The 16,748-nt window shown below is 42.7% G+C and overlaps 1 protein-coding gene across 1 annotated transcript in view; it reads left to right on the forward strand.

Moving 5' to 3' along the window:
- Window positions 1-4,819: 4,819 nt before the first annotated feature.
- LOC120929951 (low-density lipoprotein receptor class A domain-containing protein 1-like) overlaps window positions 4,820-16,748 on the forward strand; it is a 28,521-nt gene continuing 16,592 nt past the window's right edge. Inside the window, exons 1-2 of the mRNA XM_040341449.1 lie at window positions 4,820-5,465; window positions 15,821-15,879. Of these exons, the coding sequence (XP_040197383.1) occupies window positions 15,847-15,879 (33 nt within the window). The 5' untranslated portion in view covers window positions 4,820-5,465; window positions 15,821-15,846. The remainder of the gene's footprint in view (window positions 5,466-15,820; window positions 15,880-16,748) is intronic.

The raw sequence follows: 16,748 nt of genomic DNA on the forward strand, positions 1-16,748 counted from the left end.
TCCCCCTCCCTTCCTGTCAGCTCATGACAGTGTCCACCTCTCCCCTCTTACTGCTATAATAACTAGAGTAAATTCATCCCATCCCCTCTGTTAAATCAATACGTGTCCCAGTGTCTGTGCTGTATAAAAAAGATGCAGATTTCTACCTTTATATCATAGTGTCTTCCCACGGTCACGTGGCCGCTCGTTTTTCTTCTCTCTCCTCCCCTCCTCCCTTGGTGACATCAGCGGGAGTTCTTGGCCCCACCCACTGTAGTTGTCAGCCTGGGAGAGGAGAGAGTTGAGGAGTCACGTGAGCGCCAGGCGTCACTCTGATATAAGCTAGAAATCAGCATATTTTTTATACAGCATGGACACTGGGACACAAAATGTTATATAACAGAGGGCAGGGCCGTCTTTACCATAGGGCAAACAGGGACAGCTGCCCAGGGCCCTGTCACTGTTGGGGGCCCAAAGCAGAGCCACCCGTTAAGCCCCTGTGCTGCCCACAAATCAGGCTGAAAATCATCAGCGGCACGCAGCCAGTGCCACATCTGCTTCCCTTCCCAGTGTTTTAAAATGTACAGCACCCCTGGCTTCCCTTTAGACGTGCACTTCTCCCTTCCTGCCACTGGGTGCTGCTTGTATATAAAAGTGAATTAGAATGTGATTTTATGACATCCCCAGTTTGCTCTTCCCGAGGCTGACTTCTTCATGTCCTGTTCCTCAAGGTATGTCACTGTTTGCTAATCTATATTGTAAATAGAAGTTTTCTGTAGAGTGTGCCCAAAGTCTTTATAATATTTGATGATTCACTGCAGGTCTGGTCAGTGTTTTAAAAAGTTCCTCTATTTTACACATGGCATGGCATGGGGGTCACAGAACCGTCTGTCCATTCTGCTTTAGCACCATGGGACCCCATGCCATGCCATGTGTAAAATAGAGGAACTCTTTAAATCAAAGACCAGACCTGCAGTCCAGGCTGAGTAAGGCCTCAGAGCACATGGCATTACTGTCTGTATTTAACTGCTTGATGGGCTTATTTTTTCTATCTACAGTGGCCCTTCCTGAGTCTTAGGTGTTTGTAGGTGCCCCATGAAAAAAGGCTTTAGCAAGCGAAAAGAGATGGACGCTTCTCTTGGGCAGAATGACTGCTCTGATTAGATGATCTGATTAGAAATCTTCAGTAAATAAATTGGAAGATGTGTTTAGATCTTTTTAATCTTCTGAAGTTTTGTAGGGAGATTGCTCTTGGAAATAGTTTTCTTCTCCTGAAAGCGTTCCACCCACATTTTTCACTCCTCACTAAGGATGAGCCGAACACCCCCCTGTTCGGTTCGCATCAGAACTTGCGAACACACCAAATGTTTGTGTGAACTTTCGAACCCTGTTAAAGTCTATGGGACTCGAACATTTGAAATCTAAAGTGTTAATTTTAAAGGCTAATATGCAAGTTATTGTCCTAAAAAGTGTTTGGGGACCTGTGTCCTGTCCCAGGAAACATGTATCAATGCAAAAAAAAGTTTTAAAAACTGAAGTTTTTTCAGGAGCAGGGGGTAGGGGGGGTGTAAAGTCAGCATGTGAAAAAGCGCATGTTTCCCGTACATAGAACTGTCCCTGCACAAAGTGTCATTTCTGAAAGGAAAAAAGGCATTTAAAACCGGCTTTGCGGCTCTAATGAATTGGCGGCTCTGGCAATTACAGAGATGATTCATTCATAAAAAATAAAAATAAAAAAGCTGGGGGTCCCCCCAAATTCCATTAACAGGCCCTTCAGGTCTGATATGGATATTAAGGGGAACTCCGCCGTCAATTTAAAAAAAAATGACGTGGGGTTCCCCCCAAATATCCATACCAGACCCTTCAGGTCTGGTGTGGATTTTAAGGGGAACTCCACCCCAAATTAAAAAAAAAATGGTGTGGAGTTCCCCCAAAAATCCACACCAGACCCTTATCCGAGCACGTTAACCTGGCCGGCCGCAGAAAAGAGGGGGGACAGAGTGCGCCCCCCCTCTACTGAACCGCACCAGGCCACATGCCCTCAACATGGGGAGGATGTCCCCATGTTGATGGGGACAAGGGCCTCATCCCCACAACCCTTGCCCGGTGGTTGTGGGGGTCTGCGGGCGGGGGGCTTATCAGAATCTGGAAGACCCCTTTAACAAAGGGGACCCCCAGATCCTGGCCCCCCCTATGTGAATTGGTAATGGGGTACACTGTACCTCTACCATTTCACGAAGGAAGTGTAAATAGTTAAAAAAAAACACACGGACACCGTAGAAAAAAATCCTTTATTAATAAAAAAATAAATAGAAAATCCAGCGATGTGAATCCACTCTCGGCCCGGGCTTTCCCAGTGACGTACGAGGGTGTGTCAGAGGGGACGGGGTCACGTGACGGGTGGCCGCTTCCCCTATATAAGAAATGTCAGCTCCAGCGCGTCATTCCGCTGGGCTGTGTCCAGCGGAGAGAGGAGCTCGCCTGCTGCGCTCTGAACGGATGGATCTTCTCATCACTGGACCGGAACCGCTGATCACCCGTCCGTCACATCGCTGGATTATTTTTTTTTTATTATTAATAAATCATTTTTTTCTACGGTGTCTGTGTGTTTTTTTTTTAACTATTTACACTTCCTTCATGAAATGGTAGAGGTACAGTGTACCCCATTACCAATTCACATGTGGGGGGGCAGGATCTGGGGGTCCCCTTTGTTAAAGGGGTCTTCCAGATTCTGATAAGCCCCCCGCCCGCAGACCCCCACAACCACTGGGCAAGGGTTGTGGGGATGAGGCCCTTGTCCCCATCAACATGGGGACATCCTCCCCATGTTGAGGGCATGTGGTCTGGTGCGGTTCAGGAGAGGGGGGGGCCGCACTCTGTCCCCCCCTCTTTTCTGCGGCCGGCCAGGTTAACGTGCTCAGATAAGGGTCTGGTGTGGATTTTTGGGGGAACTCCACGCCATTTTTTTTTTAATTTGGGGTGGAGTTCCCCTTAAAATCCACACCAGACCTGAAGGGTCTGGTATGGATATTTGGGGGGAACTCCACGTCATTTTTTTTTTAAATTGACGGCGGGGTTCCCCTTAATATCCATATCAGACCTGAAGGGCCTGTTAATGGAATTTGGGGGGACCCCCAGCTTTTTTATTTTTATTTTTTATGAATGAATCATCTCTGAATTGCCAGAGCCAACAATTCATTAGAGCCGCAAAGCCAGTTTTAAATGCCTTTTTTTCTTTCAGAAATGACACTTTGTGCAGGGACAGTTCTATGTACGGGAAACATGCGCTTTTTCACATGCTGACTTTACACCCCCCCTAGGTACGAAATTTAAAGTAATATTACACTTTTATTGTTTCACTTTTAGCATTATTAAATTCACTGCTCCTGAATAAACGGACGTTTTTAAAACTTTTTTTTGCATTGATACATGTTTCCTGGGACAGGACCCAGGTCCCCAAACACTTTTTAGGACAATAAATTGCATATTGGCCTTTAAAATTAACACTTTAGATTTCTCCCATAGACTTTAACAGGGTGTTCTGCGGCTTTTCGAATTTGCCGCGAACACCCCTAATTGTTCGTTGTTCGCCGAACAGGCAATGTTCGAGACGAACATGAGTTTGACTCGAACTCGAAGCTCATCCCTACTCCTCACCATGCAGCACTAATAAATTGGCAATTTATTTAAATGTTTTCTGTTCACTTACCTGATTTAGGCCTGTATCTAATTTCACTTCCTCCTTTAGGGGCCGCGGCGCCGAACGTCATTTCCGGTTTTGTATTGGCTCCTGGGAGATCTTAGTCAGCTTGACATGTCACTGCTTCCGTAACATTTAACATTGGTGTCTATGGAAAATCTTGGACTGCTTGACATGGCACGGCTCCAGTAACATTTAACATTGGCATCTATGGTCTGCCCCAGTACCTTGTCAAGCTAAACAAGATTTCTCATAGAAGCCCATGAGCTCCGTGCAGCTTCAGCTATCACAGGGAGAGGAGATCCTCTCCCAATGATAGCCTAGCTGAGACTGATGTTCGCGTCGATACTTGACGTTTAAATATGTCACGTGACAGGAGTGAGCCAATAGGATGTGATGGAGGCGGACCATCTCATCCGATGGCAAATCTCATTTCGTGGCAATGCACCGGCACCAAGTCTTTCTAGCAGTACAGAGTGAAAGACGCTCCATAGTGTATGGATCCCCTCGGCTGGCGTGCACTCCATGCCTCAGTAACCGTGCGGGTCAGCGGCAGGAAGTGACGTGTGACGTCCAACGTTTACCCAGAAGCCTCTATGCGTTTCGGAATCCACCGTGTGTCGTCATGAAGCAGTGTCACTAGACAGAATAGGGAATGCCTTGTTTACAAAGGCATTTCCCTGTTCTGCCCTTTGCCGACCGCAATCAACGGACTCCTGGGAACATCGAGTTCCCTGGACCCACGGCCACACTCGCTAGGGACGTGGCGCGCGCACTGGGCGGCAGATTTAAAGGGACTTGCCTGTACTCCAATCTGCCTGCCCGTGCCATTCTGTCGACGTAAATAGGCGTGTGGCGGTAGGCAAGTGGTTAAGTTACACAGTTCTTGACATGATTTGAAACATTAGACAGATACCCCTCTACTCGTAAACATTGGTTCATCTACTGGTGGTCACCAAAAAGTACCACTTTTATTTCATATTGTATGTAATGTTTTAATATTTGCACAATATCTTCAACGTGTTGGATTTTTCTATGAATCTTTTTCTATAATGTTTATATGTTTAAAATAAAATTTCTTATATAAAAGTTCATTTTTTTTTTTTCATTGCCTCAAAAATCCCAAATTAGATTTTTTTTATATTTTCTCTGATTTGAAACAGTAATATAGGTGAACACATTATACCATTTCATTGAGGAAACCACCATCCATGGCTTTCATTGCAGTGTCCCCATGTCCCCCGTGTGTCATCCAGCAGGTGAAGCATTATCTACTAATAACTGCTGATATAGGTTTTTAATATGTCATACAGCCTTCCAATGCCCTTTCTATGGTGTGCTGCTCTACATTCATAAATTGTCCCTCTACTGTTGTTTTTCAAAAGAATTTCTTCTTCAAACCTAGTTATCAAATCCAAGTTTCCTGCCAACTATGAGGATTCTAGGTGCAGTTGTTGTTTTTTGTCAGAGAGAATATATATTTTCTGACGTTATGCGCATTTGTCATGCTAAATTACAATCTGAAAATAACATAATTCTAAAAGACAGAGTTTACTGGAACTGAATACGTGGCCTGGTTGCTGGGGCAGCCAATTAAACAGAATTATGAATGGATTTTTTTTCTTTAGATCAGGTACAGGGAGTGAATAAAGAAAAAGGTGGAGCTTGGCACCATTGTAGAATAGAATGCGGATAAAACGGCATTCAGGTTCAGTTCACATTAATATCACTGACATGCCAGCAACCAGCATATGCTGCACAGAATAGAGCCAGAAGTGCTTTGTCTGTAAGTACAGTAAATATTGTTATGTACTTTACTAAATTGACTGTAAACTGGGTGATACGCTTGTGTTACAGCTAATTTGTGAGCCTTCTTTTTATTAATTGTAATTATTCTTATTGAACAGTATTCACTTCCATCACACTTCTATTAAATAGTAATTATGTGCATTGCCACTTGTATTCATTTCCACTTAATATGGAAATTGTCTGGCAATTCTTTTAAATGTATGTTATTGTTATTAATTTATTATTAATGTATTCAATTATATTATTGATGCCAATATAATAATATTTAATAAATGCCTTGTAAAGACCACCAGATATTCATCAGTCTGCCATTTTTATTTACCTTACTGGTCTTTGACTGTCATCTTAACAAACAACTGGGAGAAAAACTGGCTTTTACTATATGGCCTTATAATTTTATTTCACTCCTATTTTGGAACCCTGTACAACTGGGAAAATTATGTTTTTCATCACAAGCTTTTACTTTTTATTTTTTCAAATTGTTTTTCTTTAATTTGCTTATTTTATGTTCTTTTTGCTTTTTTTAATCTGAATTGTAGCTACTCACAGTCAGTCAAAGTTCATGATCTTCTATGCCCTAAATTTCTCCCTTTGCATCTTTTAAGTTAGCAATAGAAAGATTTATAAAGATCATTAATCGAAAACCCATCCTTGGGAATACCCAGAATTTAAAAATTAGTTTTTTGCCTTTTTTCAGATATACATGTGCATTATCTGTGCTTCCTGTTTGGAGATTCATGAGTTTACTAAAGCTTATGTATAAATCTCACTTGTCTACCTATAGCAAGGAAACAAGCTAACATCCTTATAACATTAAACCTTTTAATCTCCATTATCAGGCCATATCTTTATTGTTCATTTATTTTAAATTTATAATTTACCTGTTATTATAATTTCATTGTACACAAAAACTATTACCTCCTTTACTACCCCTTTCAATACGATATACAATATCCTTTAACTACTCTCTCTCTCTATCTATATATATATATATATATATATATATATATATATATACTGCTCAAAAAAATTAAAGGAACACTTTGAAAACATATCAGATCTCAACGGGCAAAAATCTCATGCTGGATATATATACTGATATGGACTGGGTAATGTGTTAGGAATGAAAGGATGACACATCATTTGATCGAAATGAAAATTATCCACCTACAGAGGGCTGAATTCGAAGACACCCCAAAAATTTAAGTGAAAAAATGATGCAGCAAGCTAGTCCATTTTGCTGAAATTTCATTGCAACAACTCAAAATGGTCCTTAGTAGTTTGTATGCCCCCCAAGTGCTTGTATGCATGCCTGACAACATCAGGGCATGCTCCTAATGAGACGACGGATGGTGTCCTGGGGTATTTCCTCTCATCTGGACCAGAGCATCACTGAGCTCCTGAACAGACTGAGGTGCAATCTGGCAGCACCGGATGGCCCGAAACATAATGTCCCAGAGGTGTTCTTTTGGATTTAGGTCAGGTCGATTTCTTCATCCTCCAGGAACTGGCTGCATGCTCTCGCTACATGAGGCCGGGCATTGTCGTGCACCAGGAGGAACCCAGGACCCACTGCACCAGCGTAGGGTCTGACAATGGATCCAAGGATTTCATCCCGATACCTAATGGCAGTCAGGGTGCCATTGTGTAGCCTGTAGAGGTCTGTGTGTCCCTCCATGCCTCCCCAGACCATTACTGACCCACCACAAAACCGGTCATGCTGAACGATGTTACAGGCAGCATAAAGTTCTATGCGGCTTCTGCAGACCCTTTTACGTCTGTCACATATGCTCAGGGTGAACCTGCTCTCATCTGTGAAAAGCATGGGGCACCAGTGGCAGACCTGCCAATTCTGGTGTTCAATGGAAAATGCCAATCGAGCTCCACAGTGTCCGGCAGTGAGCACAGAGCACACTAGAGGAGGTCGGGCCCTCAGGCCACCCCCATGAAGTCTGTTTCTGATTGTTTGGTCAGAGACATTCACACCAGTGGCCTGCTGGAGGTCATTTTATAGGGCTCTGGCAGTGCTCATCCTGTTCCTCCTTGCACAAAGGAGCAGATACCGATCCTGCTGATGGGTTAAGGACCTTCTACGACTCTGTCCAGCTCTCCCAGAGTAACTGCCTGTCTCCTGGAATCTTCTCCATGCTCTTGAGAGACTGGAAGACACAGCAAACCTACTGGCAATGGCACGTATTGATGTGCCATCCTGGAGGAATTGGACTGCCTGTGCAACCTTTATAGGGTCCAAGTATCGCCTCGTGCTACCAGTAGTGACACTGACCCTAGCCACATTTCCTATGCTTTAAATTTTGGTCTTCTGACAGTTTGCAGACAATTAAATTAGGAGCTGTTTGAGTCAGTCCATATGTAGTAGGATTTTCTTAAGCATTAATTCTGACGTAGTTGTTCAGTCTGTGAAGTGCTATATTATATTTTGTATTGTTTTATTTTATTTGTGTATTTTAGTGTTTGTTAGCAGGAACATTTTTCCTTCAAATATTCTTACGTTATTGCATATGTTTAATTAGAAATTACCCTAATAAAAAAAATATATGGAGCTGTTAGATCTTGATCCATTATGATTCAATTGATAATCCCTTTCCTATATTATCTAAAAAGGGACCTGAACTAAATGCTCAAAAATCCACCTTTTACCTGATTCACAAATGTGTAGGCATTGTGGGTTGTATTGCTTTCTGATGTCTACCTATCAATAGGTTAATCGGTTTGAAGTGGATGTAAACCCTCGCATATACCTAGTGAAGTGAACAGCTTCAGGTGATACACAGTGATGAAACAAATCCTCCTACATAAGTTTTAAATGTATATCTGTTGTCTTCAACTTTATATACTGTTTAGAAAGTTCAGATCGTGTTAGGAGATTTTCTCTTCCTGGTTAGCACTGCAGCCTGGGCATACAGCCAAGACAGCTGATTGGAGGAAAGGCACACACCCCCTCTTCTCATAGGTAGAGACTTTCGTCTCTGTTTGTTAATTCGTTTAGCTCTGTGCTAATCTATTTATAGCATCCTCCCCAACACAAAACGCCAGCTGCTTTTATCATATGTGTAAGAGAAGTTGTCAGGAGTTATCAGGCTTATAACAGAAGAACGGAGCAAGAGACAGTTATGGGACATAGTGCTTTGAAGAGAGATAAGAAAACACTGCAGATATATGTGCCCAGCTTAAATTTCATGAATCGGATTTACATCAACTTTAAGTCCTATAACTAGAAAGACACGATAAAAAGAAATTGTAAGGTGGTAATTCAATCTTAGGAAGCCACTCACACATTGTGAATACCTGTAACTCAGTTCAGGGTGGGTATTTTCAAATTTTCTTGTATATTGACGTGTACAGTGGTTGTAGCTGTATTAGTGCATATGTAACAACACAGTTCAGTACTGCACACATTTTTTTTTGTACCAACAGTTACTTTTTAACAACAAGCTTTCAGTGGGTCTTACCCCCTTCTTCTAGGCCTAGGCAGTACTAAAAGTAGAACTATAGGTAAAACTTTTTTTCTTTTTGGATAGAGTAAGGGAGGGTTATAACCCCTGTCAGATTTCCCATTTCAGAGATTTCCTTTCACTTTCTATCCCATGGCCAAAACAGGAAGTGAGAGGTAATCCCTGCAAATGAAGGGAATCTCTTGGGGCCCCCAGAACTAGTATCCCCATTGGAAGATTTCCCTTCTATTACTTTTCTGGGGACAACCCAAAATTTGAGATTTTCTTTACTTTCACTTTCAATGATAATGGTAAACAGGACAAATAGAGAGGATGAATCTCCTTAACAGGGGCACAGACAGTAATAGAAATGACAGGCGTTCTAATCCCTCTCCACCTTATTCAAAACAAACAAAACAAAATGTTGCCTTTAGTTATATTTGAAGGGCAGAGACCTCCAAAAGCTGGCCTGGAAAATTAACTATTAGTGTAAATAAAAAAAAAGAATCAAGTACAGTACTCTCTGTGGAAACTAAGGGGTTAATCCTAAGCATTGTGTAAACATGCTGTTTGATCCTGGTCTTTCTGATCCTCCCCTCCTTCCACTGTCCCCTAACAATTTCATGATAACACTGAGTTTATGGAATCAGGCTGCACATGCTCAGTTTGGTGTGTATTGCTAGAGCCCTGAGCCGCCGAACAACTCTGCCGCTGTGGGAGCCGGGGGAGGGATCTATCAGTGTACTGCATGTTGATGTGAAAGTTCCCTCCCCGCGCCCCTGCACTATCCCCGCCAGCAGACATTCCCTCTCCTCCGGACCGCTCCAGTACAGTGCACACTCCTAAAGACACACCGCACAGGGACCGCAATGCACCGCTCTAGAGGTTACATCCAGCGGGGATGAGTAGGTGACTGGCCATGCCTAATCCGCCTAGTGGTAGCGCCGGCCCTGATAACTGTTCCTGTGATTCGGCGGATGGCGGAGCCTGTACCAAAGAAACAAGTCAGATGCAGAAAGATGGCTTACATTTATTTTCGGTCTAAGATGATTTTGAGGTCAGTTTCAGATCGGTTTGCGTGGAAGGATAAAAACAAAGCAATGTGATGCAAGCTATAAGAATAAAGGATGTGTTGGACAGCCGCACTCCAAAGCAACGTAGCTTTTATTTAAAATAGAAAAAAAACACTACAAGCCACAGCAACGGATCTCAGGACAGCTGACACTATGAGTAAACACTAAGTGTAGAGTAAAATGCGTCAACTGTCCTGAGTTCAGTTGCTGTGGCTTGTAGTGTTTGTTTCCTATTTTAAAATAAAGCTACGTTGGTTTGGAGTGCGACTGTCCAACACATGCTTTGTTCAAATTGCTACGTGCATTGCCGACACCCTCGGTTCCTGAGAGAAAGACAACAGCCTGGAGCTGCAATTTCTTTGCTTGTGATGCAAGCTATAGGTAGAGAACAATAACCGCAAGTGTACGCTGCTATAAGATACAGTTTAGGCTCCTTATTGCAAATTTGTAATAAATGCTTGCCAAAATTAGGTCAGAGGAAAAACACTAATGTATGTGTACACCAGCCTGGCTGTATTATAAGTATTTAGGGGACGGAGTCACAAGTGAAATGTCATTGCACAATCAGTAATTATTCTCAAGCACTTAGAAATAATGGTTACAACATCTCTCTAAGCTTTTAACTCAAGTTCAAAGCTGCTTTATATTTTGTCAAAGACTAACACTGACATCGGACCCTGCTAAGAACTTGGATAATGGCCTGAAAGGTGTTGTAATCATCAGTGTCAAGTTAACTGTTGCTCTATGATCAGTGAAGGTTGAAGGAGTGGTAACACCTGATTCCAAAAGACTGTTATATGAAGATAATGAAATACAGTGTATCAGAAACATACCCACGTGACATGTATGCACTCATGAAGGAAGATTGAAATTGAGAAAGAGGTACCAAACCTAAAGCTGGCCATACATTATACAATTTGCTTGTTCAATTTCCTTTAGATTTACCTTCAATTATGTAGTGCAAGGGCCTGCCTGATTGCATACAATTTGTGTTGAATCAGTTTTTTTTTAAGTTTCAAGCATTTTTAAAACATATCAATTAAACATAGGCAGAGAATAACATATTTCCATTGAGTGTACAAGTATACATTAGGATCGGAAGGACACTAAAAGAACATGTATTACATAAGCATAGTCAGGTAGATATCATTAAGAAATGTAGAAATAAATAACCAAGTAATTTTAAATCAATTAACCAGTAGACCACTATAAACAGTGGTGTAGAAAACAGGAAAAAACAATGCTCAACACATATGGCCTGAAAGTGCGGTGAGTCTACCGGTAAGATTACTATAATCTTATAAAGGTACGGGAGGAGGATAGGTAAGGAAAAAAAAAAGGAGGGTAGGGAGGTGTAGGGTATGAGAAAGAAAGGGAAAGCGGGGAAAAGATATATCCCGAAACTCTGAGCTGTATCCGCTATAAAAGTCAAAATTAGCAGAGAACCTGAAGTGAGGAGGGAGTTGCAGTTGTCGAGGCGGGAGTAGATCAAGGAGTGAACTAGGAGTGGTGTCATTGGTTAGGAAGGGTCGTAGTTTGGACATATTGCCGCGGTTGCCGCGGTTGAGACGGCAAGATTTGGAAATTGTTTAGATGTGGGGCTGAAAAGGATAGTTCAGAGTCCAAGGTTACACCTAGAACCTTGGCATGCGGGGACGGGCTGATAGTAGTGCTATTTATTTTGTCAGAGAGATCAGGGGCAGAGGCACGTGGGGGAGAAAAAAATCATGAGCTCAGTTTTGGATAGATTGAGTTTGAGTAAGAGGTGTGGCATCCAGGCTGATATATCTGAGAGTAAATTATTTATACGTGAGGAGACTGAAGGAGTGAGCTGAGGAGTAGAGAGATAGATTTGGAAGTCGTCAGCATAGAGATGGTATTGGAAGCCATAGGAGGCTATTACCTGACCCAAGGAGGAGGAAGCAAGAAACCAGTAGCAAGAAACTCAACATGTTATAAATGTCCCACCTATACACAGTTTTTCTTATTTGCCTTACTCCCCAAATATTGCTGAAAAACTTTTAAATCTTGAACATGTGCTATTGTCCAGCATCCAGTAATAGAGAAAAAAGAAATGTAGATTGCAAGGTATAAGTACTGCAACATAGGGAATGTAAATCCTATTCTTTAAAGCATGCTAAAAATATAACAATGATTTAGATAAATATTGACTTATTTATGAATTATCAAGTTTATGTTAATATGATGTATAACTACTTTATGCATTACACAAAAAGACTCTATAAGCTAACTAAAGGACTTTAACGGTAACAATGAATTTGAAAAAAATATATAAAAAATGTATTGTATTACAATTTTGTTTAAAACATAAAAAATACAATGACATAACATGACAAAAAATCACATATATGAAATAGTATTAAGGTGCTACACAGTAAAATACTGGATCATCATCCCTTGTAGGGTTGGGTAAAGACTTGCTTGCTGCGACTTCTGACGCAGTTACGTTTCATGGGACTTGGACCGCTTCTTCAGGAAAGTAAATTACAGTCAAGCTCTCAGTAGAAGTACACATCAACATAAACAATGGGCCAGATTCTCGTACCTCCGCGTAAAATTGTGCGGGCGTAACGTATCTGATTTACCTTACGCCTCCGCAACTTACATGGGCAAGTGCTGTATTCTCAAAGCCCTTGCTCCGTAAGTTGCGGCGTAGCGTAAATCGGCCGGCGTAAGCCCGCCTAATTCAAATTTGGATCAGGGGGGCGTGTTTTATGTAAATGTACTGTGACCCGACGTGATTGACGTTTTTCCCGAATGGCGCATGCGCCGTCCGTGGAATTTCCCAGTGTGCATTGCTCCAAAGTACGCCGCAAGGACGTCATTGGTTTCGACGTGAATGTAAATGACGTCCAGCCCCATTCACGGACGATTTACGCAAACGACGTAGCTTTTTCAAATTTCGACGCGGGAACGACGGCCATACTTAACATTGTTACGCCGCACTAATGCCACCATATAGCAGGGGCAACTATACGCCGGGAAAAGCCTAACGTAAACGGCGTAACTTTACTGCGTCGGCCGGGCGTACGTTCGGGAATTTGCGTATCTACCTAATTTGCTTGACGCGGAATTCGACGAATATGCATTTACGATACGACGGTGTAACACAGTTACACCTGTCGGATGTAAGGGAAATCTATGCGTAACTGATTCTAAGAATCAGGCGCATAGATACGACCGCGCAACCTAGAGATACGACGGCGTATCTGGAGATACGCCGTCGTATCTCGTTTAAGAATCTGGGCCAATGTCTTCTGTGAATGTCATTGCGATTCCAGTGCATTGGCTGAAATATTTTACATTAATCACAAAATGGGAATTCTGTCTGTTAATATTGCATGACCCATCCCATTGTGAACAAGTGGGCCTTCCATTATCCCAAATTGGCACCAAAAGTGAACACTTTAAAGCCTTAAAACAAAAAAAATAAAAAAAATCAGCACAGGGACATTACTTACCTTCAGTGAGATTTGTCCCTTGTGCGCCGGTCGTTTTTGCGGTGCTTTAGCAGCGCTTTTAGGGAACTAGTGGGTCGCTTTTGGGGTGTTTTGCGGTGCTTTCGAATCGCTTTTAAGGCACTTCGGAAAGTGCTGCCCATTCATTTTAATGGGCAGGGGCATTTTTTGAGCGCATTTTACAGAGCCCCAAACAGGTCCCAAAGATGCTGCTTCAGGACTTTTTCTACCACCCTGCAAGTGTACCGCCCCAGTGTGAAAGCACCCAATCAAATGAATGGGAGGCAGTTTTCGGGTGCTTTTCAGGCACTATTTTTAGTGCTAAAAGGCCTGAAAACTGCCTCAGTGTAAAAGGGGTCTAAGCGTTTTTTTTTTAAATGCAGCAAGAGACAGCAGAGGGATAACCTCATCAGTCTAGTGTTCCTTATTCTCTGTCCAGTCACAGTCCAGGGACAGGGAGGTAACATTGCTATGTTGCTAAACTGCAGTAGAGAAAAATCAGGTCTCATGCCTCGTACACGACCGTTTTCCTCGACAAAATCCATCAAGAAACTTGGTGGCAGAGCTTTTTTGCCGAGGAAAACGGTCGTGTGTATGCTTTTTATCGAGAAAACTGTTGTGGATCTCGACGAGAAAAAAAGAGAACAAGTTCTCTTTTTTCTCGTCGGCAGTCTCAATTTCCTCGTCGTGTTTCTCGTCGGGCTGGTTTACAACGAGAAACACGTTCGTGTGTATGCTTAGAAACCTGCGCATGCTCAGAATAAAGTATGAGAAGGGAGCGCACCTTCGGTAAAAGTAGCGTTCGTAATGGAGATAGCACATTCGTCACTCTGTAACAGACTGAAAAGCGCAAATCGTCTCTTACCAAACGTTTACTTAACACGCAGTAACATGAGATTAGCAAAAGCAGCCCCAAGGGTTGTGCCAGTGGAATCAAACTTCCCCTTTATAGTGCCGTTGTACGTGTTGTACGTCACCGCATTTGAGAACGACGAGATTTTGTCTTAACAGTGTGTACGCAAAGAAAGCTTGACAAGATTCTCAACAAGCCTGACAAGGAACTCATCGAGGAAAACGATGTTTCTTTTACGACGAGTTTCTCGGTCTTGTGTACGAGGCCTTAAGCTTGGCTGTGCTGATTGATGGTGCTGTGTATGTCTCTGGAATGAATGGAAAACAGCTCCAATATATGCATTTTAATAGTGTATTTGGAGCCCTGCTTGAAAGGGTAAGAAAACGTTCCCATAAAATCTCCTTACCCTTTTGCCACCCTCCAGGTGGGTCTAACTCGCCCCCCCCCTTATAATATTTATACTTACCCAAATATCACTCTGAGCTTTGCAGCATTGCTTACATTCTTACGCCGATGTCTTGATTTGATGTCTGTAGTTTAGCCCCATAGACTTCTATAGGGATGGTATAAGTATTGGCCCCTTTCTGTCTACCAAGCCCATGGAAGTCTATAGAGCCAAACTGCACAAGCCTTAATGTTGGATTAAGAAGCCAGTCACGGGCCTCAGAGCAACCCCACTTTGTGGGAACGTTTCCTTACCCTTTAGACCCGGTTCACACTGGCGCGACTCGTCAGGCGACACAGCCGCCTGACAAGTCGCGTCCCATTGTAGTGAATAGAACCGTTCTAATAGGAGCGACGCAAGTCGCTCCGACTTAGAAAAAGGTTCTTGTACTACTTCGGGGGCGACTCGGGGCGATTTGCATTGACTTCTATACAGAAGTAATTTTGCAAATCGCCTTGGAAGTCGTTTTCAGGTCGCCTGGCCGAGTCGCCCCCGAAGTCGTGCCGCCCCTGTGTGAACCGGCTCTTAAGGTTTCTGTAGAGTTTTGGTAGCAAAGTATCAGTTAGGAAATGAACCATGCATAAACAAGAAATTAGAAGTTGGCAGTTGTAGAAATTCTAGGTTTGTGGAGCAATTATATATCTATTAGTGTGTAACACAGACTGAGGTGTCCAATAAGTAAATATTAGCTGATTAAACAAGATCCAATTAATTTTACATGGTGCTTTCCACTACGTATACATTTCCTGAGTTCCCTGTATTGCCCTCAATCGTGTTTCTGCCTGTGCTGTGTTGATCTGATTTCTGTCAGTGATGATATATGCATACCTGACCACAACCATTTCACAATGGCATTTACAATGAAAACAATATCTCCAAGTCACATTTGTATTGTCTGGGTACAATGTGATGTTTGTCTTTCCATTGTGGTTTTTCTTAGTCATAAAAAACAAGTCAGTTATGTAAACCAGAGAAAGAATAGGACTGCAAATAGTAATTCAATGTCTATTTATTTCAATTGCTGTCCTAGAGTACCAGCCTGGAGCCAGTTGTATAATGCCATTAAACAGAGTGCACCCGGAGCGCCAGGTAAGATATACATGTACGACAGAAAACATCTGGAGCATTCCAAACCCCATGGAAATTGTACTGAACCCATAATGATGGAGGACCTAAGACTGTCCTGATAGCTGAGGATGTAGTTCTCAGACTCCTGATGTTCTAATTAGCTGTTTGTTATTCCAAAAGCTTCACTACTCACTCATTTACTGAACATGAATAAGAATGCTTTCCAGGAGTCCTTATATACAAATGGACAAGAAATAATGTGTAAATGACAATCCCAAATTGCTAGACTTGCCAGGCTTCACAAGTTTGTTGCACAATTGCAGTAAGGCCCCTTTTACACTGGGGCGGGAGGTGCGGTGGCGGTATAGCGCCGCTATTTTTCGCGGCGCTATACCGTCTGAATTGTCGCGGAATTGCGGCGGTATTCGGCCGCTGGCGGTGCGGTTTTAACCCCTGGTAGTGGTCGAAAAAGGGTTAAAACCGCCGGCAATGCACCTGTGCAGAGGCGCATTGCCAGCGGTATAGCCGCAGTTTCCCATTGTTTTCGATGGGAAGGAGCCGTAAACACACCGCTCCAAAGATGCTGCTAGCAGGACTTTTGGAGCGGTCCCGCCAGCGCATCGTCTCAGTGTAAAAGCACTCAGGCTTTCACACTGAGACTGCAGGGCAGTCGTTTTTCAGGCGCTATTTAGGCGCTATTTTTAGCGCTAAACCACCTGAAAAACTCCTCAGTGTGAAAAGGGTCTAAGTCCGGATTGCATGACTCAAGATCAACTTTCTTTGAAAACATTCTGCAAGTCTACTGCAAGTTCTGGTTCAGTTATGTTGTGTAATAGTCATCCCACCACAGGGGTCACTGTGGCTGAATTCTAATGCTGTTGACTAGCAGA

This window comes from Rana temporaria, chromosome 1, assembly GCF_905171775.1.
Source record: "Rana temporaria chromosome 1, aRanTem1.1, whole genome shotgun sequence".
NCBI classification, from domain to species: Eukaryota; Metazoa; Chordata; class Amphibia; order Anura; family Ranidae; genus Rana; species Rana temporaria.